The sequence below is a fragment of the Ambystoma mexicanum genome, chromosome 3q (assembly GCF_040938575.1).
Source record: "Ambystoma mexicanum isolate Mex_15411 chromosome 3q, UKY_AmexF1_1, whole genome shotgun sequence".
Classification (NCBI taxonomy): domain Eukaryota; kingdom Metazoa; phylum Chordata; class Amphibia; order Caudata; family Ambystomatidae; genus Ambystoma; species Ambystoma mexicanum.
This window is the reverse complement of record NC_090926.1, coordinates 690,883,701-690,909,806: the sequence shown is the minus strand read 5'-3', so window position 1 is coordinate 690,909,806 and position 26,106 is coordinate 690,883,701. Positions and strand designations below refer to the sequence as shown.

General features: G+C 47.1%; 1 protein-coding gene across 2 annotated transcripts in view; it reads left to right on the top strand.

The window, feature by feature from the left end:
• Window positions 1–26,106, top strand: part of NARF (nuclear prelamin A recognition factor) — a 527,845-nt gene that overhangs the window by 225,124 nt on the left and 276,615 nt on the right. For both annotated transcript variants that reach the window (XM_069654602.1, XM_069654603.1), the window contains exon 6: window positions 10,008–10,142. In XM_069654602.1, coding sequence (XP_069510703.1) covers window positions 10,008–10,142 — 135 coding nt within the window. The remainder of the gene's footprint in view (window positions 1–10,007; window positions 10,143–26,106) is intronic.

Genomic DNA, 26,106 nt, shown 5'->3' with positions numbered 1-26,106 from the left:
CCCCAAGTTTGGGGCGAGTGCCCTCCTCCCGAGGCTTCAACTTCGGTTACAACCACTATAGAGGACCTCCTGAACAGTGTTACTTGAGGAGTATGATTGCTAATAGAGACCCTTGCCACTACAAGGGGACCCTAAAGATGTTTTGTTGAAGTTTAACTTGTCTTTATTGAGCATAAATATATATTTTTTTTAAAACCAGCAGTGCCAACACAACACTAACCAGGGCAAACTAAAACCAACTGACATAGAACAGAACACAAGAGAACGTAAACCTAAGCATCATAAACACAGGACATCCAATTTAGAATCCTATGACCTGCTGATGACATAACCCAGTTCCAGGCACCAGCAACATTGTATATAATATACATAAACAGTGGCTTGCCAATGACACTATCTAGAAAGCCACATCATAACACCTCTCCCTCCGCTCATTTATTCGAAACCCACATACCACTTACAATAATATCTTCCTTAAGTTCTGTTCACAACCACTATCCTGTTCTTACACCACACCTGACCTCCTACCACACGGACTGCACCTCGCATCACTCCCTCAACTCTTTTCATAATCTGAGTAGAAAGACTCCCCTTTCTTCTTAACTCCCTTCTTGATCCTCACTTAATCCCCACATTCAACTCTCAATTCTTTCTTACCTCTTCTCACATTCTCACGTGCCACCCACTCTCTCTTCTTCCTCTTCAATTCTCTCCTCACACCATCCACCACATGGTCACTTTCCCTGCTCCTCCCCAACCATGGGAGACTAACAACAGTATTGGGCTTGCAACCCCTCATTCATTCGAATGGGGTCATACCCGTAGTTGCATGGGGAGACATTCTCAACGCAAACATCCTTTCCTGTATTGTGACCTTTGTGTCACATCCTGTTTCCACAGCCGTTCGTACCCCTTCCAATATACTCCTATTCACTCTCTCAACACACCTATTAGATTCAGGATGGTAGAGAGCCGTTTTCTTAGGTTTAACTCCACACTTCTCCAAGTACTTTTCGAAACATCCTCCCACAAACTGCAGACCGTTGTCTGCCAATATACTCTCAGCAATACCTTCCCGAGAAAATACTTCCTGTAACTCCTTCACCATAATTTCACCTGAAATTTCGCTCACAATACTAAATTCACACCACCGTGAAAATAAGTCTACAACAACCACCACACATTTTCCTCCTCCAAATCCAAGTTCCAATGGACCCAAAATATCCATTGCCACATCTTTCCATACACCTGAGGGAATATCAAACTCCAACACGGGTTGTTTTCTTGCCTCTTCTCCTTTTCCCGCTTTACTACACATCTGACATTCTAACAATCTTCTTTCCGCATCCCTGTCAAATCCTGGCCACCAGTAATCACTTCGCAAAACACCCTTGGTCTTGGCAATTCCTATGTGACCCGCATGGGCCAAATCTATAACCCCATCATGTATCCCTTTGGGAATTACAGCACGCTCCCATCTGAACACATTATCCACCACACTCAATACACTTTTGGGAGGTGAGAAATTAATTATTTCTTGACAAACATCCGCCTTTTTTGGCCACGTACCTGATAACACATATGCCTTAACCAGATCCAAAACTCGATCCTTCCCAGCCTCCTCTAACCACTCCTCTTTGGTTACAATACCACCCACGTTTACAAACACCATTTCCATCTCTTCTCCTGTGTACTCATTATCACTCTTTACTTTCACTCTGGACAAACTATCGGCTAGACAAACTATCAGCTAGAATGATTTCCTTACCTGGAACAACTCCACCGTAAAATTGTGACAGTGCATCCTCGTGATCCAGCCAGCTACTCTCCTAGATACTTTGTCCAATCTCTTGTTCTCCAATATTTCCTTTAAAGGTTTGTGGTCAGTACGTGAAACAAAATTGGTACCCCATACAAAATTCCTAAATTTTTCCATCACCCAATAGCATGCTAGAGCTTCCTTCTCCAAAACGGAGTACCTAGCTTCAGTATCCCTCAAACCTCGGGACGCATGTGCAGTTACACTCTCCACACCCTCATCATCCACAGTACCAAATCCCATTACTGAGGCATCAACAGTGATCCTACTTTGTCGTCTTGTGGCAAAATGTCCAAGGGGTTGGGCCAAATCTCACTCTTCAAATTCCTAAACTCCTCTTCACATATTTCCGACCACACAAGCTCACACCCTTTCTTCAAAAACGTACTTAATTCCACTACCTTACTGGCATAATTGCATACAAATTTCTGATAGAACTCTGTCATCCCAAGTAATGACCTTAACTGTACTATCCTCCGGAGTCTTGATCTCTTTTATTACATTCACCAAACTTTCCTTTGGTCTTTCATCCTTTGCAGATAGCTCGTGACCTAGGTATTCTATTCTGGAGACACCAAATTCACATTTCTCCTCTCTCAAAACAATACAATTCTTTTCAAAAATCCGTAACACACTATCTCATCTTCTATCATGTTCTTGTACCGTTCTCCCACAAACAAGTACGTCATCCTGGAAACAAAATGTCCCACTCATTCCACCTACCAACCTATCCATCACTTTTTGGAATACCGCCGATTCTAACACAAGCCCGAACGGCATTCGTCTAAATTGTGATACACCCTCATGTGTAACAAACGCTGTCAGCTTGCAGGGATCCCTCATCTAATTCCACCTGGTGGTACGCCGACGCCATATCCAGCTTAGAGAAAACACTCGCATCACCTACTCTTGACAGCATTTCACCCATGTTGGGGAGGGGATGGCGATCAACCAAAACACACTTGTTGAGTTGCCAAAGATCAACACACAACCGCAACTCACCAGAACTCTTTTTAACAACCACCAACGGGGAGGTCCAATCTACCCCTCCCGTCCTTTCTATGATTCCATTCTCCAGTAACTTTTCCGGCTCCCTCTTAACACCATCTCTTACCGCTAAGGCTATCGGTCTCAACTTGGCAGCAATAGGTACACTTCCTCTTCTCACTAATATTTGGTGCTGGACACCTTTAATCTTACCCACACCCTTTCTGAACACTTCTGGATACCTGTTTGCCATAGTGTCTCCAACCTTTAGCACTTGTTCTATTCCATTGGGATCTAACCTGATCTTCAATGTTCTCTGCTCCTTCCACCCCAACAGCGTGAGACCCTTCTTAGTTGCATACATTTTTCCTTCACACTTGTGTCCTTTAAATTCAAATTGGTCTATTGTGAAACCCAATAATTCAATGACATCCGTATTGTAACCTCCTGGTCTAATATCAGGTTTCAATAACTTCTGAATGTCACCCTCCATATCCCTCTCAAATGCTTCCTTGGATATCAATGTGATCTTTGATCCAGAAACTGCCATCATCCACACATCTTTTCCATTAACTTTCACACTGGCATATGGGTGTTCACAATCATCCTCATCTCCACACACTACATTTATTGTATTAACAATAATGTTCTCCACTGGGAAATCAGCTTCTTCATCTGACGATCTCCGAACTTCCTCCTCATTGACGTATAACACTTTTCTTTCATTAAAAGGATCATTTCTGCAACAGTTAGCGAAGTGTCCTTTCCTCTTGCATTTCAAACACGTCGTCTTCCTTCCCGACACGAGAGTGACGCGGCATAGTGGGAGCTACTTGCACAGCTATAGCACAATCGTTACACTCTATCACTCTATCACTCTTCTCACTTTTCAATCGTCCACTTTTAAAGTCATTATTTCCACGAGGCATCTGTTTCTCCTTGTCTTTCACCTTTCTCTTGTTCTTATTTTCAGTCACACTTAGAACTTCTGATTTCGTACCATTGTTCCCTTTCCTTTATAAATTGATCTCTCAAATGCTCTTCATATGCACCCTAAAATGTACACGACGGTGCTAGTTGACGAAGAGCAGTCACATATTCTTCAACAGATTCTCCTGGTTCTTGAACTCTCATGCGGAAATTATACCTTTCCAAAATAGTGCTTGTCTTGGGGTTAAAGTGGGCAAAAGCTGTTTCCAGTTCATTTAAAGCATCCCCTTCACCTTCGCTAGGGATATCCTAGGTGATGCACCAAAAGGGCAAGTTTCCTATCATTGGAGAATGAGTTCCCTCCTGCTGCTTTTAGATAATGAAGAAATCCCTTCTTCCATTGTGCCCACGTGATTTTTGTCGGACCAGGCACAGCCATGAACAATGGAGGATCACTAACATTTGACATGGCCATCTTGTCACAATAGCCGTTTCTTCCTGGTGAACTTCCACAGTAAACCTAAATCTATTGACCGGAAGAGTATACAGCACATTTCTTGGCTCTCTTGTTCTTCTTGTGGCTGTTGCACTTCTTCCCTTCTTCCTCTGGCCCACAGAGCGAATCCTTGACTCTCTTGCACTTGTGGCTTGATTCACTAATGGAAAACGTCTTCCTCTGGCTCCCTTTCGGCTCTTTCCTCTTGCACTTGTGGGGTACTTCTTCCTCTGCATCCCTTTCAGTTCTCTTTCATCTCTCCTGCTTCTCTCATCCACCCCCGCACCTCTCATGCACTCCCCCTCCTTTCCTAGCTCCTCACTTCTATCCCCTTTTTCTTCTTCTTCCTTAGTTTCTCCTCTTCGCGCACTACTTCTTGCAGCTTGACACGCTGTGTGCTACAGATGCTCGCTCCTTTTGCGCCTCTATTCGCAGCTGTACGGTGCAGCTTGTAGCCAGTCAAAACTGCTTGCGTCGTTATACCGTTTTATACAGTAATCAGAAACCCAGAACTCCTCGGCCGCTATTGCCGTTCCTGGACAGTTCCTGGGACTGGGATGTTGTCTTCACTTGCACGGTGACGAGAGTGGGGAAAAGCGAGCAATGTTGAGAGCACGGTGAGAGAGGTTTACTTGCAGTGCGGGGCGCGAGGTGCGGGCGGGGGGCGAGAGGTACCTTAGAGTTGTCGGCTGCAACGCTCTCAGAGAGAGTGGAGCGGATTGTCAAAATTGGGATGGTCATGCTGGCCTCTTCCTGGGTGGGTCGCTACAACCCTGGGGATAGCGGAGTGGCACCCATGGCTGTCTGGGAAACAGCAGGACTCTTTCACTTCACTGGGGGTCTTCACTTCTCGAGATCCTCGTCGCCAATGTTGAGTGTGGAAGACTCACCACTTGTTGAAGTTTAACTTGTCTTTATTAAGCATAAATATATAAAAAGACCCCCAGCAGTGCCAACACAACACTAAGCAAGGCAAACTAAAACCAACTGACATAGAACAGAACACAAGTGAAAATAAACATACGCATCATAAACACAGGACATCTAGTTTAGAAGTCTATGACATGCTGATGACCTAACCCAATTCTAGGCACCAGCATCATTGTATATAATATACATAAACAGTGGCTTGCCAATAACAGTATCTAGAAAGCAACATCATAACAAAAGAAAATACCTATTCTGATACCAGCCAGGGGACTCAAGACCCGCGATGATTAGTTTTAAGTTCTGCCTTTCGGGCTGATCTCTGCCCGAGGGCTTTCACCAAACTGGTAGCAACGAATCTCAGGAGAGGGAGGATTCACGGGCGATTGGCTGCTCAGGGCGCGTACTCCCGAACAAGTTCTGGATCATCTCAACGTCACTCGCCACACTCTTCACTGACTGGGCTTCTCCCTCAATTACAAGAAGTCCCATATGACACTATTTCAAAAGCTCCAATTCATCAGGGCCATACTGGATACATCCTTGGGAAAGAGCTCGCCACCCGAGATGAGGGCTCAGGACATTCTGCAGATGGTCTCCAAGTTTCAGAGTACCAAGCATCTCCTGGCCTTCACTTTTTGATATTGCTCAGCCTCATGGCATCCTGCATTTTTCTGGTGCCAGAGGCTCGCCTGACAATGAGATCCCTTCAATGAGCTCTCAGAACTCAATGGTCTCAGTTCTCGGGCAACGTGTCAGACTTACTTCAGGTTATAAGCATGGTCGTGCAGGATCCTCTGTGGTGTGCCTTCGAGGAGAATATTCTGAAGCGAGAACCTTTTTGGCAACCATGGCCAGAGATAACCGTAGTGACAGATGCCTCATTCACTGGGTGTGGAGCCCACGCCAACGATCTGACAATCGGCGGTCGTTGGTCTCCATCCGTGTCCAAATTGCACATCAATCTTTTGGAGCTGAAGGGCAGTCAGACTTGTGCTGAAGGCTTTTCTGCTCTCTGTAAGTGGAAAGAATATCCTGATAATGACGGACAACACAGTGGCCATGTACTGCCTCAACAAGAGAGGTGGTGTGTAGGGTCACTACCACTGTGCGAGAGGCAATGCAGCTCTGGTTCTGGGCAATACAGGAAGGAATCTCCTTGTTGGCAGTTCACCTAGCCGGGTAGGAGAACACGCCCGCAGACTCTCTGAGCAGGCAGAGCACAGTTTCCCAAGAGTGGGAAAAGCTCAGGAAGTCCTTCAAGAGATCTTCACCCTTTGGGGAACCCCCAAGTGAATCTGTTCATCTGTTCGTGGCCAGTGTCAACCGGAAGTGCGAACTGGTTTGCTCCAGGGAATTCCCTCCAAGAGGAACTCTAGGAGACACGTTTGTGTTGAACTGGGCGTTTCCACTCCTATATGCGTTTCCTCCAGTCCCCATCATTCCTCACGTGATCATGAGGTTGAGAAAGTTCGGGAAACCCATGATCCTACTTGCCCCTGTTTGGGCCAGGAGGACGTGGTACCCGGACATGTGTATATCTGCCCTCCAATATGTCTTCCACAAATAGGACCTACTCGCGCGAGAGGAGGGTGGGGTTCTCCATACAGAGGTCAAGACACTCAGCCTTGAGACATGGTTTCTTAGAGGTTGAGATACAAGGATTAGGACCTCCCGGAGGACGTAATGGAGCTTTTGCTTTTGGCCAGAAAGCCAGCAACAAAGTCCTTGTACCGCTGCTGTTTGAACAAATTCTGCAACTGGTGCAGGGACTAGAAGATAGATCCTTTACTATGCAAGATACCAGTGGTCTTCTGTATCTAGCCAATCTGGGGCTCCAGATTGGATCAATTAAAGGCTATTTGGCGGCGCTATCCATCTTTAAGCGCTCCTCTGAAGAAACTTCATATTTTAAGATACCACTGGTGATACAATTTCTGAAGGAACTCACCAATGTGTTCCCTCCATCTCCTTTTTTAGGTTCCCATTTGGGACCTTAATTTTTTGTTAATACTTCTGATGTGTGCACCATTTGAACCTCTACATTCATGTCCATAAAGGTTACTAACGTTCAAGACCATTTTGTTAGTAGCAGTAACTTCAGCCCATAGAGTGAGTGAGTTGCAGGCACTATCATCTAAACCTATCTATCTATCTATCTATCTATCTATCTATCTATCTATCTATCTATCTATCTATCTATCTATCTATCTATCTATCTATCTATCTTGTGCCACTAACCCTAAGGCCACAGGGTGCACACAGGAGAAAAGAAAGGAAAACAGACAACAGAAAACGACATCCAGAAAAAAGACAGAGAGAGAGAGGAAAAACTCATCCCACATACCAGGGAAATGAGAATCATTTGATGTTGTACATAGATGGTAATGTAGGGAGAACAAAGCAAGCAAACAAGGTATTCCACAAGGACAAGGTTGTCCTGAGGGTTAAACCTTCATTGTTGCCTAAGATCATTTCAGATTTTCATGTAGGACAAAATATTGTTACCCACTTTTTACCCGCCACCTCATCCTGGCAAGGAGGAAGAGAGGTTTTACAGATTAGATCCACGTAGAGCTCTGAGCTTCTACATTTCTAGATTTTCCTAACTTAGTCTGGATGATCAACCTTTTATAGGTTATACCTGTTACAAACTGGGTCAGGCGGTCACAAAGCAGACTTTATCAAGATGGATCATTCTAGCAGTTTCAGAATGCTACAGGCTGTCGGGCAAATATCCTCAGAAGGCTTGAGGGCCCATTCCAAAAGGGGCATGGCTACCTTTTCGACTCTGCAAAGAGGTGTTTGTATTAAAAACACTTGTGAGGCAGCTACGTCGTCTTCAATACACACATTCACAAAGCATTATTGCCTTGATTTTTCCCTCAGTCAGGATGGAAGCTTTGGAAAAGCTGTCCTCCGTTTGGTTCATGGAAACCATTGATACATTCTTACTCTCGACCTCTCCCCCCCCCCCCACCAAAACAAACACTGCTTTGGGAGTCGATCAAAGATGAGGAATACGTGGGAGGACACAATCCATTCGAACAACAAGTTACTTACCCCTGGTAAAGTTCTTTAGATGAAAGAAAAAACTGAACTGAAGCCAACTGCCGCTGCATGTGCTATATATACCTTTGATGACATCATCAATGAGACGGATAGTCGACTGCATCGATGCACAGCGCTCTCCGCCAAAATCTTATTTCGGAAGCAGCTGGATATTGAATATCAAAGATGAGTAATACAGTCGAAAGGTTATCAGGGGTAAGTAATTTGTTAATCTGTGTGCATGCACCCAAGAATGTAGCAAATTTGACAGGAGTGAAGTTGGTGTTCACCGATTGGAATGCACCCAAAACTTTGAATTGCCCAGAGATGGCAGTTGTAGGGCTGGGTTAGGCCCCAAACGTCTTTGGCCGAATTTATCTGTGGAGACCCTGTGCCACTGACTAGAACGTGTCTGGAACTTTGTGTTGCTGAGAAATGCTTGCAAGAAGTTATGCTGCTGACTCTTGATACACCAAAGGCAAAGCTTTACCTTTCTGCCTAGGACAATCCTGCTTAAGGCTCACTCGTCCTCTGATCTCGTCGAAGCAGCTAGGAGCCCTTTGACCATTATCTTCACTATGACACAATTGGAAGCCCCTGCTGTTGTCCCAATGACCCTGCTGCTGTTCAGTAGTCTTTGTTACATCGCTGGCTTCCTTCGACTGAGATTTTACAGCTATCCTTCATCCTCTGGCCTGTTATAAAGGGTCCCGTTGTGTTTTCCCGCTGCTGCTGCTCTTGTGTGAAGCAGTTCACAAGTCCTCTTTGTGAGGAGGGGACATCATTTTGTTTGCTGACCCATCTCCAGGCACTCTGCTTGGAGAACCTGCTACAGGAACCTGGTTACTCTAGCAGATTCTCCAAGCAGAGAACCAAAACAAAATACTGATACTAGAACCAACGTGTGTCCCTCCTGGACATTCTGAACCAGTTACAGTAGCTTGATCCACGTCCTTGGGTCTTCTGATTTTCATAGCATAGCAGTTTTTACTCTTCTGTACCTGGTGACTGTGCTTACAGTCCTTAACACCTGACCTCGACTTCCGCTGAACCTTAGGCCTGGTTACAATGCTATATCTGTATTCTGTGGCTTTTTTCATCGATCCTGGGTTAGGATCCCCTCAAGTAGGGTCCTCCATCACATCCATCCTGATTAATGACATTTCTGAAACTCCCCTGGCGTTCTCGCAATGCTTACTAGTTTTCCTACTATAACCAGGTGCTGCCTCTCGACTTTGTGCTTTTCGTTCCTAATGGCAACCTTTCTAAACTCAGTTTCTCAAAAGTGTATATGCATGTAAAATTGACCTGGCTACCTGTTGAGGGATTTAGACATTTTATTTAAAAAACTACGAAACATAATAACGCGCAATAGGTTTCATACGAAACTGAAAAGTGACCTTTGAACTGGATTGTTTTTACTTTTCTGTAGGTATTAAAGACCTTCTCATCAGACTGATTCCCATGCATCGCTCACAGCTTCGGCCCCAAAAGCAAGTTTGTGCTGTAGTTTTGCTCATTTCAAAATGATTGCAGGCTTCAGGGCCCACAAAGCAGCGTTTAATGTATGCCTTCTGTTAAGTACATAACTGTTATGCAATATCCTAAAACAGCAACTACCGACAGTGTATTGACCATAAATGCACAAGTTAACACCATATAAAAATCTTTCTTAGTGCGAGAGCAATATTCTGTGTGCAGTTTGAGGGCATTGCTGTTATTAAATGGCTGCATTGGTTTGCTTGGAGAAAGGATTCTGGTGCTCGTTTGTCACTCAATTCTTTTGTTTCCCCTCAGGAGTGCACCATGTGTTCGATACAACTATTGCCACCGACTTCAGTATCCTGGAGAGCCAGAAAGAGTTTGTGAGCCGGTACCACCAGCGGAATCATGATGAGCATGCCTTCCCCATGTTTGCCTCTGCATGTCCTGGTAAGGAACACATCGGATGCCTCTCTAGCCCTGCCAGCCTTCCAGTTTTTCTCTATATTTCTTTAAATGCCAGTCTACCTCTTCTTTAAAGACAAATAACGATCTGCTTTCTGAGTCTCAGAAATCAATAGCTCCTTTTAAAAAAAAGACTATGCAAATAGTTGCTTTTAAAAGAATGCAAGGCAGCTGGTGAAAGGAGGCAAGTGTGGAGGGGCTTTTTTGGAAATCTACACTGCAACCCCATTATTGTTCAGTAATTGCCATAACAGGTGTCACATTAGCCAGAAAAATGAATATTTTGTAATATAGTGAAAGAAAACTCATAGTTGATTTTTTGAATGCATAGAAGATGGCATATAATGTGCTGGTTACCTTTTTAATGCTACTTGCTGGATCTTTTCATTCCACTGACTATTTAATCCTACCAGAGTAATGATATTATAAAGTAGCTAAAAGTTTCATGCAATGATATAGTTAAGGATATGACTTCCTTCTTAGTTTGGAGGAAGTCAAATAAGCCTTAGTTAAAGGTCTTGATTTTGGGATTACTGGAAATTCTTATCTGCCTAACAATACTCCCCTTTAAATGATCGCCCTTTATGTGAGGTCTGTACTTTTTCTAGAACTGCCTTTTACATTGTTGTTCATGTGTACAAGCCCTTTAAAGGATTGTACGTGATTGCTCAACAGAACTTTGTCAGCCCAATTCTGACATGTTAGGACTATCTATTCACAAATCAAAGAATTAAATTCAAAATGGTTTCCAAAATGACCAACACACATGCAAATAAATCTTAATTGAATATTGAGCAGCTAGGTATTTTAGCCTGTGTGCTATTCCAGCAAATATAGGATCATCGAACGGTTTGTGCTGCATGCAGACAACTGGAAATCAACTGCTTGGATTTACAATAATGAAGTACTAATTAATGGTGGTGCCTGCTCCTGTATCTTCTCCAATGTGTTATTAATGAAATACTACCATCTCATTCAATTTATTTATATATTTCAATATCTTTTAAATTAACTTTCTATATTGTGTTCCTCTTGTAGACACATCCTTTTTTTAAATAAATGAATCCTTTAATTATGATCATCTAAGGATTATGGTCTTGCTTGGCCATTGGGTTCAAAAATCTGGGCGGTATACATCTGCCGACCTCCTGAACAATCCCAGAAAAGACAAAAGTACATTGACCAATCGTACAAATCCTCCTAACATTGCAAAGACCACCGTGTCTTAATGGTCCAGAGATTTGTCTTGTATATGTTGATGGTGCAATGGAACAAGAACTGAAATGGCCACTGCATGAAGCAGAAACAACTTACAACAACCCAGGGTGTATTGGAATTTGATTGTTCGAAAAGGAAATGTAAGATGCGAGAGGCAAGTATGTGCAGCAGTAATAGTGGCAGGGGGGGTAGCTTGGGGCTATGTGTTCGTCTTGAAAACAAGACAAAGCAGCTCAACACAGGTTTGAATCCCGATTCTGCGCTTAGGAACCAATCTCTATTATTAAGCACGTTATAAAAGAACAATTATAATTACAGTACCACAACACTAGATAGACTGCCAAAATGACACCTGTAGGTGCCATAAACAAAACATGTATTGCATTTATATCACCTTCGTTAAACTGAGGAGTGGGCTACTACAGGAAGACACCACCTCCAGAGAGACTATTAAAAAGATTGATCTGGTAAGATCTTACCAATCCTGCAACAAGGAGAAAAGATAAATGTATCAACAGATAACTGAAAAACTGGATTCAAACCCATGCATACAACTGTAATCTGTCCTTTGTGCTATAGACCAGTTGTTAACCTAGACTAATCCTTTCTGTAGCATGGTGCGAAACCAACACCCCATAGGTATTTTTCTTAACTGAATCCCTGCAGAAATATGTGCTGCAGAGTTCATTCCCCCTATAAACCAGTCCTGATCATTTAACAAGGGGATTAATGCCTAGGACAGCCAATGGAAAAAACGGTCCTAAATTCAGCACGTGCAAACAAATGTGTATCTCATTGAAGAGATCCTGGAAATAAATAAAAAGTCTTAAGCATTTAGTAAACCATTCACAGCAGTCAGAAGAACAAAGTCTCCCATGCATGGGCAGACTGCGCTTCATCTTTGCATGCACAAGAATCTGCTCCAGATGCACCAATACCAAAAGAGAAGTAGGCAGAAACTGTATCAAAACTAGTAGGAATTTGCTCTATGTACCATGTGATGAATCTGATGGTATCCTCACTCCTTGCCCTGAGGTAGCCTCTCCCCATGTGGCCAGGGGACGGCAGCCGCTACCGGATCTTGATCCTGAGGGCGGCGACTTGAGGGAGGTGACCCTCTGGGGGGGATGATTCATCATTGGAGGAGGTCACATACTACCTCCCCCGCACCCCCACTTCCATTTCAGGCAGGGATGTTCCTTCCTTTCCTGAGGCCCTCATAGCCTATTGTGATACTCTTCCCCAACCACTTCCACTTCAGGCCTTCCCTAATATGTTCCAAGAAGTAATGTACCAGCAACTGATAAGAGGAAGAGGCAGGGACCAGTAAAGAAGACGAAGACTGGAAAACCAACGCTACGGTCTAGTCAAAAGAAATTGTTCGGAAACGCTGGGAGATTTAAATCTGTCAAAGCTGACAATCAAAGCAAGGAAGTGCAGAGGCTGTGTGGTCTGTTGGCCTTGAACGCTGATCCGGATACTGATGAGAAGCTGGCCTTGGGAAGCTGGGAGATGGCGAATCTCAAAGCGGGGAGAAACCGTGCTGCAGTAAGCCCACTGAATGAGATCGCGAGGCACCAGAGATCGCACACAGCAAAATTTGTGAACGCCAAGGCTCAGCGGCTAACCGGACGCACACCGACTCAACAACCTGAAGCGAAGCAAAGCCGAGAAGCTCGAACAGTTTAGAGTACCCAGTAAGCCCAGGGAAGACAGATGGGTTACCGGGTAACCTAGAAGTGTATGCCGTGTTATGAAAACGAAGCAAGAGACACAAAACAAATCCAATAGAGAAAGTAACGTTAATGTTAGTTACACTGTGACCGGGGTCATTGAACCCATCCATAAAGAAGCATAACTTATATTTGAATGGTCTGGTGAAAGAGCCGGAGACCCAAAGCAGGAGAGTGAATATTGAAAGACTTTTGCAAACAAGAGACGATAAATCAATGTTTGGCAAATATTGTATGAATGAAGCGGGAGGTAATTTCATGCAGGTCCTGACAGGAGACTATTTGTATTACAATTTCTTTGTACTGTTTCTACAGCCCTTTCTCCCATATAAGATGAGCACGGCTGCTCTTTCTACGCTACCCTGACCTCAGGTGGTACGGCCTTGTACTATACTAAGAGTGGAGTCTTGTACTGTCTCAGTTGTATGGTTTTGATGAAGGCAATGGTTGTATTTCAGAAAAACTGTCCTAACAACTGTATTGCAGTCTGAGATAACCCATTGCACCGGGGGGCATCACCCCCTCCAGGCCCCATGTGAGTATGTTGCGGCCTCCTCCTCCTCAACCACCACCGACCTAGATGCCTCTGCATCGTCTTCCGCACTGTCCTGCCCTTGTGGGGTCTCACCTGCCCCTTCCGCTGCCGAGGAGCCCGCTTCCAACCTCTATTTATTGGGCATCCCCTCAACAGCTGCGTACTGTACAGTGGTCTGCTAGACACAAATCAAATGCACATGAGTGACACTGTCAAATGTCACAACCAACATCATCGTCCACAACACATAGATCAGTGCAAGCAACACACATGCACAAACAAGCATGGCACGTGCAACAGACCTTTGCATCCATGTCCAAGGCACTGTTGGAACATCAGAAGGGGGGCTGAACGTCACATGCATCATGGGACATGCCGTTCACATGCACACACACCCCACTGGACAGTCATGCATCTGGCCATGCCTACCTCCTGTCACAGAGCACACATTGGCAACTGCCACATCAGTCAATCAGGCTTCGAGATGGCCATTTGTCATGCATCCATGGCGATTCCCAGTCACACACACCACTCAGACACATGCACATGTACACTGTGCACGTCCATGAAGGAGACATAAGCATCCATGTATCACACCACAAACATGGGCAAGTACACACAGAGGCATGCAGACATGTGTGTCATCACATGCTGATGCTCATCATGCATTGCAACACAGACACCATTGATGTGGAACACGCTTGACTGGACTCACATGCAGCACAGTCAGGTCCCTGCACACACACAGACAGACATACATACATGGGGCATGCCAGACATATGGGTGACGCACACACCTCAACATGCAGTACACACGCTGGACAAGAAAACATGGACACTTACCACTCGGGTCAGGAAATCGATGACCTGGTGGTGAAGCGCTGGGTTTGTGCACTCCAGGACCCGCATCTGTATGTTGCTCAATGGTCCTGTGGGTCCTGGACCTGAAGTCCTCCCAGCGCTTCCAGACGCGTTGGTAGTCGCGGGATGCCAACCCCACCGCGTTGATGGCATCCACAATGTCCGACCAGATCCTTCACCGTCCTTCCTTGTCGAGGCGGATGTCCAGAAGAGGGCATCATAATGCCCCAGGACTTGCTCCACCAGGATGCCAACTTCATTGGCACTGAAGCTGGCAGCCCTCTGCCTCTTTGACTGGAGGTTGCCACTAGCCCCAGATGTTGCTTGGACCGACATGGCAACCCCTGAGACAGGTGTGGGTGGGTAACTGGGTCCTGGGACTGGGCTTTGGAGCAATGGTACAGCAGTCGGGAGTCTTCTGTCCCAGCAGAGGTGGTTGCAGCAACAGGACCTCTGGAAATGTCTTCTGTGCAGGCACCAAATAGCAGGGCAGGCTGTCAGCAGGCAGGATGTCAGCAGCAGATGGCAGCAGCAGATGGTTCGTAGGAGGCTGCTCGGTGCTTTGGGGGGGCAGGTAAATGGCCTTCTGGGCAGGAGCGTGGTCTTCCGTGTGTAGTCACATGGCCAGCTTGTTGCAGAGTGACTCCGCAAGTGAAAAAACAGCATGTTAGCGTGAAATTCAAGGAAAGGCCCTAAGCGCGTAAGTGATGTGACGCGCACACGGGTTTTGCCTTCGCCAGGGGTTAAAGGTGGGTGCGGCAGAGCAGTTCGCTGTATATGCTTTTCCATGCAAGGCAGACGGTGAGTTGCGCATGCTTTTTTTCCAACTGTGGTTCCCCCTGTGTGTCCCGTACTCCGTTTTCGAGGTCAGAGTAGACTGCGTGTTCCACACATACTTTTTTGTGTCCCTGGATGCCACAGCGTACTGCGGGAGGTTTATTCCACGCACGTGGGCTACCGGGGGTTGCATGCACGATTATTATCATTTGCCTGAGCGTTGCGTGACACGTCTATATTCACCAGGGGTCACGTACAGCCTTGCAGGAGCACAGGGGTGCGTCTAACATCACGTACCCTGCCCCCTTCACTCCAATTGCCCAGGACAATTGTTATGTGCACCTCCCATTGGCAATAGTCCATCTGTGCCATGGTTGGGAAGCCACTAAAATAAATTGCCGAAATCCGTATATATTTTGTCGGTGCTCCACGACTTGAAATTGCACCAGGATCTACCCAGGCACTGTCCATCTGGAATTGAGATGTGCCCAGCAGCAACCACTAGATGCCATTGCCACCATTGGTAGCCACGAGGCCACAAGCCCTTCCAAGATGGCCAACGCCAGGGCTACTACCTCCTCACCCTGCCTAAGCTGCAACTTGTAGCCCCCGATTGGCTCCGTTCACGACTAAACAGCCAATCGGATTGCTGGTAGGCGAGAGCCGGCCTTTCGGGAGAAGGCTCTCGGAAAAGGCTCAGATCCTGACTGAGCTGACCGAGCGCAGCCAGGCGCATCGGCGCAGAAACGCTGTAAGTCAGCCTCTCATCACCGTCATCCTGCCTCGTCAACACAGGCAAGGTAACTTTACTCTTAGCCCGCACGAGGGCTCGCAACGCACGCACCCGCTACCTCACTTTCCGGAATAGACTTAATGCCCATAACGCTGTGTCTCATGAGCTTGCCGCATGACCTGTTGTTTGGATTTTCTGCTGTACCTTTTATTGCCTGCACACTGTCACCAGCTTGCAGAAATCCTCACTACGACTTGTGTGTGTGTGCGCGCCACAGATCCCAGACTAATGCTCAATCCCATCTGTATGACCACCCTTGATCTGCCATCCAGTAGCCCAGCCTAAACCAAAACGAGGTTGTATGTATGTGCATGAATTATTTGTTCAGTATCAAATTAGACTACACTTTGCATTATATCTGATCCACTCATGGCACATGATACTGTGTCAGACTTGTGTTGTCTGCTACTGAATAATATGCTATTTTTAGAAGTGTTACTATAGTGTGAATCAGCCTACTATCTTGCATTACTGACCTAGCACCTAGCATCTTAATTTAACCTCTTCTGCATCTTATGTGTACCAACACTGCTGTATACGTGACTCATGCCCCACTGATAGGGAAAGTCCTTATTAGCCCGTTTTTTGCCTACCATATTTGTCATTGTACTTACTGCTGTGTCTCTATGTGCCTGCCCACGCCTGCTTAGCATGTACGCCTAGCCATTGCCTCACGGCACTTAACCTTAGAGTGTATTCTCCAATCTAGGCATTGCCCCACTGCAACCCAGCCTAGAGTGTACCCGAAGTGCATTGTGCAACCCTGCGCCCAGACCATGATCACCTGGCTTACTCTCACCATGTTCCCCTTCTGCATCATGCTGGACAATGTACCCTGTAGCGGCAACAACTTCATAACCGTCAACGATGGCCTAGCCAAGTTTGGTTGCCCCAGGCACTACCCGATCCCTTGCCCCATGCCCTTCCTACCCTCCTAGCCACCTTTTCACCTAACCACTACTCTCACCATACCTCCTCCGTAGACACTGCTCCCTAGCCAATACTATCTCTAACAAAACTCCCAATCACAGTAGACTCAGAGCTCCATGCCACACTGTGCCCCCCACACCGAAATCTCCAGAACCCCTACGCTCAACCAACCTGGACATCATAGCCCGCAACAACAGACTAGGCACTAGGCTCCCCTATACATATAGCAACCACCCTGCCAAACTCAACACCAAAACTAAGAAGAACTTAAAGACCCCCAATAAGCCTGAACCACTCCCCCTAAAAGGAGCCTTTCTCAATGTCAGATTCCTGGCCACACACCCCACAGAAATTGCAGACACCATTCTAATCAATGATCTCGACTTCCTTGCCTTAACGGAAACATGGCTACACGAGGCATCAGGACCACATTTATCGTTAGCCATTCCTGTCAATTACTCCATCCTCAGAGCTGACAGACCTAATGGTAAGGGAGGAGGCGTAGCAAACATATCTAAATCACTACTAGGCTGTAGACTAGTCTCCACCCTATCATTTAAATCCTGTGAGCTACTCAGTCAAGTTACAAACCTCCCCCTCAAGCACGATCACACTCCACCTTATATATAGACCCCCAGGCCCTCCTGGAGCCTTCGAAGGAGACATCATGGCGCTCATCACTGAAAATTCCAAGCCACTAGCACAAACTATTATCCTCAGTGACTTCAATCTTGGTTACAACGACCCCAAGAACACACCAGCCACATCCTTAGCAAACGCCCTAACTGAGCATGGATTCACTCAACTCAGTATTTCACCGACTCACCAGGAAGGTAGAATTATCGACTGGGTAGCAACTCTTAACTGCAACACCACTTGTAAGGACCCCCAACATCTCACATGGACGGATCATTACCTTATCCCTCTCGAAATTCACATCAACCATGCCATTCCTACAAAGCGCCCCATGGCACCAGCCTGCCCAACCAGAAACAAGCGCAACATCACCGCCAAAGCCCTATTACCCTTGGTCCTACCCACCCTTAACGCTCTACCGGTCAATGCTGATCTAAACCTACTAGTTGACACCTTCAACAACTCCATGGCCACTGCCATCGATACCATTGCCCCTCTGAAACTACGTAAAAGCAAGCCAATAAGCCACTTGAATTCGTGGTACACCCCCGAACTTAAACTACTTAGGAAAAAGAAAGCCAAATCAGAACTCCTATGGAAAACTAACCCCTCATCTGAAAACAAATCCAATCTCAAGAACATCTCTGCGCTATACAAAAATGAGATAATTCGCACTAAAAAAGATGCCTACAACGTTCGGATAGATCAGGCAGGTTCTTCCACCAAAGAACTATTTAAAATACTAAAGGAGCTAGAAAACCCCAATCCACCTCCAGACACCTGTTCAAAAGATAAACCTTGGTGCACCAGCATCCAGAACTCCCTCAACAATAAAATCATAGGACTCCAAACCAAAATTGAGGACAAACGTCAACAACTCTTCAGCAACAAGACCACTAACCCAAACCTAAGCTCACCAACACCTATCAAAGCTAATATAGCCTTCACCTTTAAGAAAGTAACTATCTTAGAAGTCCAAAAAATCATCACATCCTTAAAACCATCTAACTGTAAAGGGGACCGCTGTCCTGCCCAGATAATAAAAGACGCAGCCAGAGACCTCTCCCCTTTTATCACCAAGCTAATTAACCTTTCATTTGCTAATAACTCTGTCCCCAGCAACCTAAATCAATCCTGGGTTCTCCCTCTCTTAAAAAAACAATCCCTAGACCCAGCCATACCAACTAATTATAGACCCATCGCCAGTGTCCCTTTCCTGTTACAAAATCCTGGACAGAGTCACCTACATCCAGATTCAGGAGTACCTAGAATCTAACCAACTGTTAGGTATACGTCAGTATGGCTTCAGACCTCAACACGGGACAGAAACCGCTCTGGTTGACCTCAAAAGCCAGATTGACAAAATCAAAGACAAAGACAACGCCGCAATCCTACTTCTCTTAGACCTCTCAGCGGCCTTCGATTTAGTTGATCACAAAATCCTATGCAATCACCTATCTATCGCAGCCCACTTCTCCTCCTCTCACTCCTCATGGGTACAATCCTTCCTGGCGAATAGAACCATGCAAGTTTTCTCCACAACAGCAGCAACAGACCCGATCCCCATTACATGCAGAGTCCCACAAGGCTCCTGTGTCTCCCCCACCTTGTATAATATATTTATGAAGCCGCTATTCGACAAACTGGATTGTCTGGGTGTCACCTACACTAACTATGCAGATGACACCCAGATTCTCCTCACCATCTCAGGCAACTACAATGCGGACGTTACCCGGATTCACAAAATCTTCTCCATCGTTCTGCATGGATGGCCACCCACGGCTTATGCCTGAATGATGAGAAGACGGAGCTTCTGCTGGTCAGCTCCCCTAACAACCTGTCTAAACTCAGTCCTAAGTACAAGAACATTATCATAGATGGTAACACCATCCCCATCGCTAAAAGTGTGAAAACCCTAGGCTTCCACCTTGATGCCAACACTAACCTCACCAAACAAACCAACACGACCGCCTCAGCTACTGCCTATACGGGTAAGCTAATTAGGGCTAGCAGACCCTTCCTATCTTCCAACAGCTACCTCACTCTTGCTAGAGCACTCATTCAGTCTAAACTGGACTATTGCAATAGTCTGTACCTAGGAGCCAACCAGTCCATAACCAACAAACTCCAGGTTCTTCAAAATAATGCTCTACGCCCAGCACTCAACATCCCAAGGCGTGAGCACATTTCCACTACCAGGAAAGCGTGTAATTGGCTCTCCATACAGCAACAAATCGACCTCAAAACCATTTGCCTCACTTACAAGGCTTTAAACCACCTAGCCCCACCGTATCTCACTAATAAATTTACTCTAAAATCCGCCACCAGATCATCCAACTCCTAATGCCTGTTATTAACTAGATTTGCCTTAAAAAGAGCAGGTGGCGCTAGCTTCACAGTGCTAGCCTCCCAACTTTGGAACACCCTACCACTCAGCATTAGAGTCTTTTCCAATCTTTAGGAAACATGTTATTGGCTGGTTACTGAATAAAGAGTAGAATTTACCTTCACTCTCTAATATCTAATAGCCGCAACCATGCCTGTATTATACGTAAATTGTTGTACCATGTAAATTATGTAAATTGTTGTACTATGTAAATGTATATCTCATGCCTGTAACCACTTCCTTAAGCGCCCTTCTACCTATGGGTCCGGAGCGCTATATAAATAAATAAAACAAACAAACCAAAAGTTAAGGGTGGCAAAGCTGGGCGACCTCCCAGGGCTGGGCATGGTGGGTCACATGGCCGGGGTGGCCAGGGAGTCCAGGGAGGCCAAGGTGGACGCGGAAAGGGACGTTGCCAGGGTGTTCCGCAGGATGTCCAGCCACATACTGGGGCAGCCATGCCAACCCTCCCTGCCCCCCAGACCCTCCACACCCCCCCAGCGGCTCGGGGAGATGCTGCTGCATCAGTCATCCCTGGCACACATCTGACCCCACTGCCAGTGTCATCTGCTGGCATGGGCCACCAGGTACTGGAAGCTGCAGTTGCAGCTGCGGCAACCTACCCATGCTCGTGGTCAGCCAGTGCAGGCTGCCTTGGCACAGGAGGACTTCTAGGCAGATTTTCAGGTGGGGAAGGCCAAGCCACTTGTGCCTAAGGTAGCTGTGACCAAGGCACACGTATCTGGGGCAGTGGTAACATCTGCTGACCCGAGCAGCCAGGTGGTGGGAACTTCAGGGGCATATGCCGCCAACACCACCCCGACAGTGAGTCTGCCAGCCAGGACTTTTGGTCACAGCCCTTGGTACTGAGGCAGTTGTGCCGCTGGGTCCTGGCAACAGCACCCAGCAGCCAATTACACAATCCAGTCCTTCTGTCCTCATGCCTATTACTACTCCCATTGGCCAGTCCACCATTGCCACTGCCCCTACTGACCAGAGCGGCATTAGCCGCTCCAGGTCTGCACAAGCGGCCAAGAGGAGGAAGTGTGCTTCTGCGCAAGAGGCTGGGACCCCAGACACTGCTCTGGCCTCGGGCACAACAAGTAAGAAGCCTTTCAATAAACATGAACTGGACTTCTTGTGGACTACGTGTCGGCACACGACCGCAATATGCTGGTGGGCTCAGGTTGCCATACTACGCCGCCATACTACGCCTGCCCAGCGTCGGGTCCACTGGCAGTTCATTGCGGATAGTGTCAGTGCCAGTGCCATGGGATATGAGAGGCGCACAGCTCAGGATTGCTACAAGCGTTGGACTGACCTCTGACGCTGTGCAAAACAAGAGGGCCTTTAATTACTCCCCGACTCTGGAGACTGGCAGTGGGCCACCAGAGGAGGATGAACTCACTCCACACGAGGAAATCGCTGCAGAGTTCATCGATTGGGGACTTCTCCAGGGAGTTGGAGAGATGCCGGATTATGGTGCAGCGTCCGGTGAGTGTTGATACATGTGTGTCCAGCCCATGTGTGTGTTGCTTGTGTGATGTGTTGTGATTGACTGCCAGTTCTGGCTATGTATTCATGAGTGCCATGTGTGACACATGCAATGCTTGACTGATGCGTGCTTGTAGTGATGCAGTCTGCATGCTGCACACAGGGGCAATCATCATCCGCACACATGCTCCCTATTTACATGCAAGTCACTCGGCGGCCTCTCCTGTCCATGTTCAAGCTCACTGACATGTTAGCATATAGCCTGTATTGTAGTTCCAGTCAACACTCGGCCTATGTCGTCACATGACTGACGGCTATGTGAGGTCACCCTGCAAGCTGCTGCTCCTCACAGGCATGCATTCTTGCCTCTCCACCACCCTGCAGCTCACTGTCTCCATGTTACTGGTGATTTCTGTGTTGGACTACTGCAATGGCCTACTCCCCATTCCTGTGTACATGCACACTTCCCTCTTCAACCCAGCCAAACCTGTACTGTGGGGGGTACTTCCTTTGTCCTTGATGCAGGCTGTCTCACTTGGACCATGCAGATGGCGCAGGCTCAGAGTGGACATGAGTGTTCATTCATGGAATGGACTATGTGCATTTCCGTGGCAGCCTACTCATTGTACGACATCTCCGGTATTTTGTCCGTCTCATGGTATTTGGTCATCCATATCATACTCACTCAGGGTCACTTCCTCATCACGCACATGTTCAGGGCGTCCTTGTCCGTGTCGAGCACAGGCCTCCCTCTGTTACAGCCACCTTGCCTCTAGGCTACTGGTGTTGTGGCTTCTGCATGTATAGATGTACTTGTGATGGTTCCTCATGTGTCCTGCTTACTGTCCACCTCATCTGCTGTAGTCTCAGTTAACTGAGATGATGCAGTTGACACCTGCCAACACTGTCTGCAACTTCACAGTACTCTGGTCAGCCTTTCAGATCCATGCACTGCCTTCCTACCATTGCCTGGGGGGGGGTGGGATGTTTCACTGCATCCCTACAACGCAGTGCCAACACTTTGCACATGACTGCACTTGACCTTACAGTGGTGAAAGTGACCTGGCATGTATGTATCCATGTGCTTCCCTTCACTGTATTTCAATGCACTTGCGTTGTTGCATCCTGTGACACGTGTACTTTTTTGATATTTATTTTCTTGTAGTGCATGTTGACATGCATTTTACATGTGTCATAGACAGTTCTATTTGACTTACTGCTGTGGCCATTTGGGAATTGTGCTGTGGCTATGCTGCATGCCATCTCTTTGTTGACATCTGTCATTTTCGGCTAAGATCTATGCCTGCCAGAAGGTTGTGTGTGATGCAGGTGATATGCAACATGCAGTACATGTGTGGGTTTCACATTTGACACACATCCATGTCTGCTTTCAGGGTCCCCTTCCATTTAATTGCCACTGCATGCATGCCAGAGTTTGTGTCGTGTGTGACATGGCTGCCTCATGTGTTGGCCTTCAATATTGTGTTGTCTATGTGTGTGGTATGTGCTGCTGACATGTGTGCTCATGTGTTATTTTATTTTGTTACAGGTGATGATGCACCGGAAGAGGAGGAGGAGGAGGACGACGACGAGGACGACGAGGAGGAGGAGGAGGAGGAGGAGATGGCAGACAATGTGGAGTGTTCAGGTCAACAACCATGCACCAGTGGCGGTCGTGGGGTGGTAGGCAGCGAACATCCATTGGTGCTCCAGGCCATCCTGTCCAGGCCTGCCTCTGGGTATAGCTCTGAGGATCTCTTTGACTCTGATGTTGAATCGGATGTTCATCAATCCGTGCCGTCGACGGTGGGTGATTCTACCATGGATGCTGTTCTGTCCGCCCCACCTGCAGTGGGGGTTGAGCCCTCAAGGGCCAAGTCAGTGTTGGAATGTCCGCCTGTGTTGGTTACGGGTGCAGGGTAATGCTCGACACCAGTTGCTCCTGTTCCTGGGGCAGCAGATTGACTTGAGGAATGCAGCCCTGCAGCCACAGGCAGTTCCAGCACAGCAAGGACCACTTCTCCTGGGGCGCAACAGGTGTGGTGTCCAGCAACGCGGTGACCGTGTGCCACCGGGGAACACTGGTTGGGAGAAGGCCATGTATGCCATTGCTCAGCAACAGGGGGGAGCGATTGAGATGTTGGCTCAAGGCATGGAACGTGTGGCCGATTCCATTCTCCCCCCTGATAGGCAGGTGGATCTCTAGCTGCAGGCAACGCAGTCCAAGTGCCGCTCACTCAGGCTGCGCACGGCACCTCCAACAGGGCCTGCCGGGCTGAACTGGTGGCTCTGCGCTAAGCTATTGCTGCTGAGGGACAGGCCCACAGGGAAGCCCTGAGGGAAGATAACGCCTCCCTCAGAAGTATACTGGCTGCACTCATTATGAGCCAGGGGATACGGGCAGAACAGAGGATGGAGCAGCTGGAACACACCATCTTGTCTGAACTCTATGCAAGCTGGGAGGAGGTCCGTCTGTCACGTGAGGCCTCGCTGGCAGAGCTCCGTGTTACACGTGAGTCCTGCCTGGAGGAACTCTGTATTACCTGTGAGGTGCTGCATGGCGACCTCCGTGCCATATTCCTGCAGAACCAAGCTCACCAGGCCTGCATGCTTGCTGCCGTCGAGGCACTTGCTGGGGCTATGTGTGGTCGGGCTCCTGTGCTACGCGCATCTCCTGATGTACAACCAGGGGATGACGACGTATCTCTCACTCAGGTCGTGCCGTGAAGACCAAGAGCCCATGGAGGATTTGTTTTTTTTTTTAGTCTCAACATCATTGCATGTGGGTGTTGAGGTGCACCCTGCACCTCCACCCTTCTGGGTCCCCTCCTCCTCCTCCCTCCTGGGTACCCTCTGGCCATTTTAATTTTTTGTCCATTGTGCATTTATGTTCGTGTGATGCTATGTGGCATCTGATGGCATCCACTATGTGTTCTGGCAGGGCCCATACAGGCTTGTCTCGTGTTTTTGGCTTAGGGTCTGGACATATATGCCACTCCTGCTACCCCTTTCCATGGGCTTGCAAGGATGACACCATGTGACAGTAACTTACACAGAGGCATTGCACTTCTGTCAAATCTGTGGCCCGTCTGAAGTCCAACTTGTGTATACACCCCTAGTGGGGATTCATGATGGTTTCTTCAGTGCATGGTTGGACTGCATTTCGGTGAGTATATTGTTGACTGTGCATGAATTCATTTTGATTTTTCATGTATTGCCTTGACTGTATACATTGTTGATGCACTTAATGCTGTATGCGGTCCCATGCCCCCCTTACCTCTCAAAGCTACTCTCATGATGGTAGGGGGACATGTGGTGGCAATGTCACCATGAGGCACTTGTGCTATGATGTTTCCTCACTGTCTGACATTGTCACTGTTGGGTCCTGTGTTCATGATATGTTATGCTGGTAAATTGGTAGTCTTGTGTTGGTTTTGCTTCTGATGTGTCACGGGATCGGCAATATGTTTCTGTTGCAGATGTGTCCACAACGGAGTCGTTCACATGGGAAATATATTCAACACTGAAGGGTATAGAGATATCCAAAAGTGGATCAGTAGAATGGGATGACACTAACTAAATTTTAATACATCTCAAATTTTATTCGGTGACCTTATTTTTTTGCTTTTTTTTTATGCAGCTGCAGGGGTTTCCGGGCCACAAACACCACTCACTGCACTGTGTTTTGTATTGAGCCGGGTGTTGTGGGGGACAACCCCGCAGCACCTGCATTTTCTTTTTTCTTTGGAATTCCCTGAAATGCATGCCAGCGAAAGGTCGAGATTTTAGTGTTGACACCTTTGTTGGCATGCATTTACGTACTTTTAGTATAAGGTGGATATTTTTGCTCACTCTTTTCTTCACAGTCCAGGTCTGAGGGGGATTGTCTGTGGCCTGTTTCCATTTGTGACAGTGCACTTTGTGACAGCTGTGTTGTTGTGTGTTGATATTTTTATTGTAGTTTTCACATTGCATGCCATGGCATGGTGTGTGGGGTGGATGACATGGGGTTGGGGGAGGTTTACGTGAAATACCAGCATTTGGATGTGATATTTTGCATGAGGGGTCGAACCTGTAGCTTGCATGTGTGCCTTTTGGTTACACGGGATTGTGTTTTAAGTGGCTAGGGATGCACACAATGCTGCAATTCCAAAGACACATTCTCAGGGTGTTAAGGTTGTGACAGTTGACTGTCCCTTTGTCATCGATTGTCACCTGGAATGTGCCAGGCCTGTGTGCGCTCTCCAGCTGCAGGGGGGGGTGAGATTAGGTGAAAAATGTAGCCACAAGCTGGGTACGGGCTGCCTCGCCACGTGACCTTTCCCCCTCCCATGCGCAGCGGGCGTGTGTGTGGTTGGGGATGTGGGGGCACAGGCATTTGTACTCTCCTTTGAGCCATGTGTTGCCATGCCTCCCAGCTTCCAGGTCTCGCGGTAGGGCTGACATTCTGAATATGAAAAGGTCATGGGGGGGACCCGGGATAGTTTGCATAGACAGAGGTGATGATTCCCTTGGCATCACATACAAACTGCATGTTGATGGAATGCCAGTGCTTGCAGTTGCGATAGATGTGCTCAGTGGCCCCA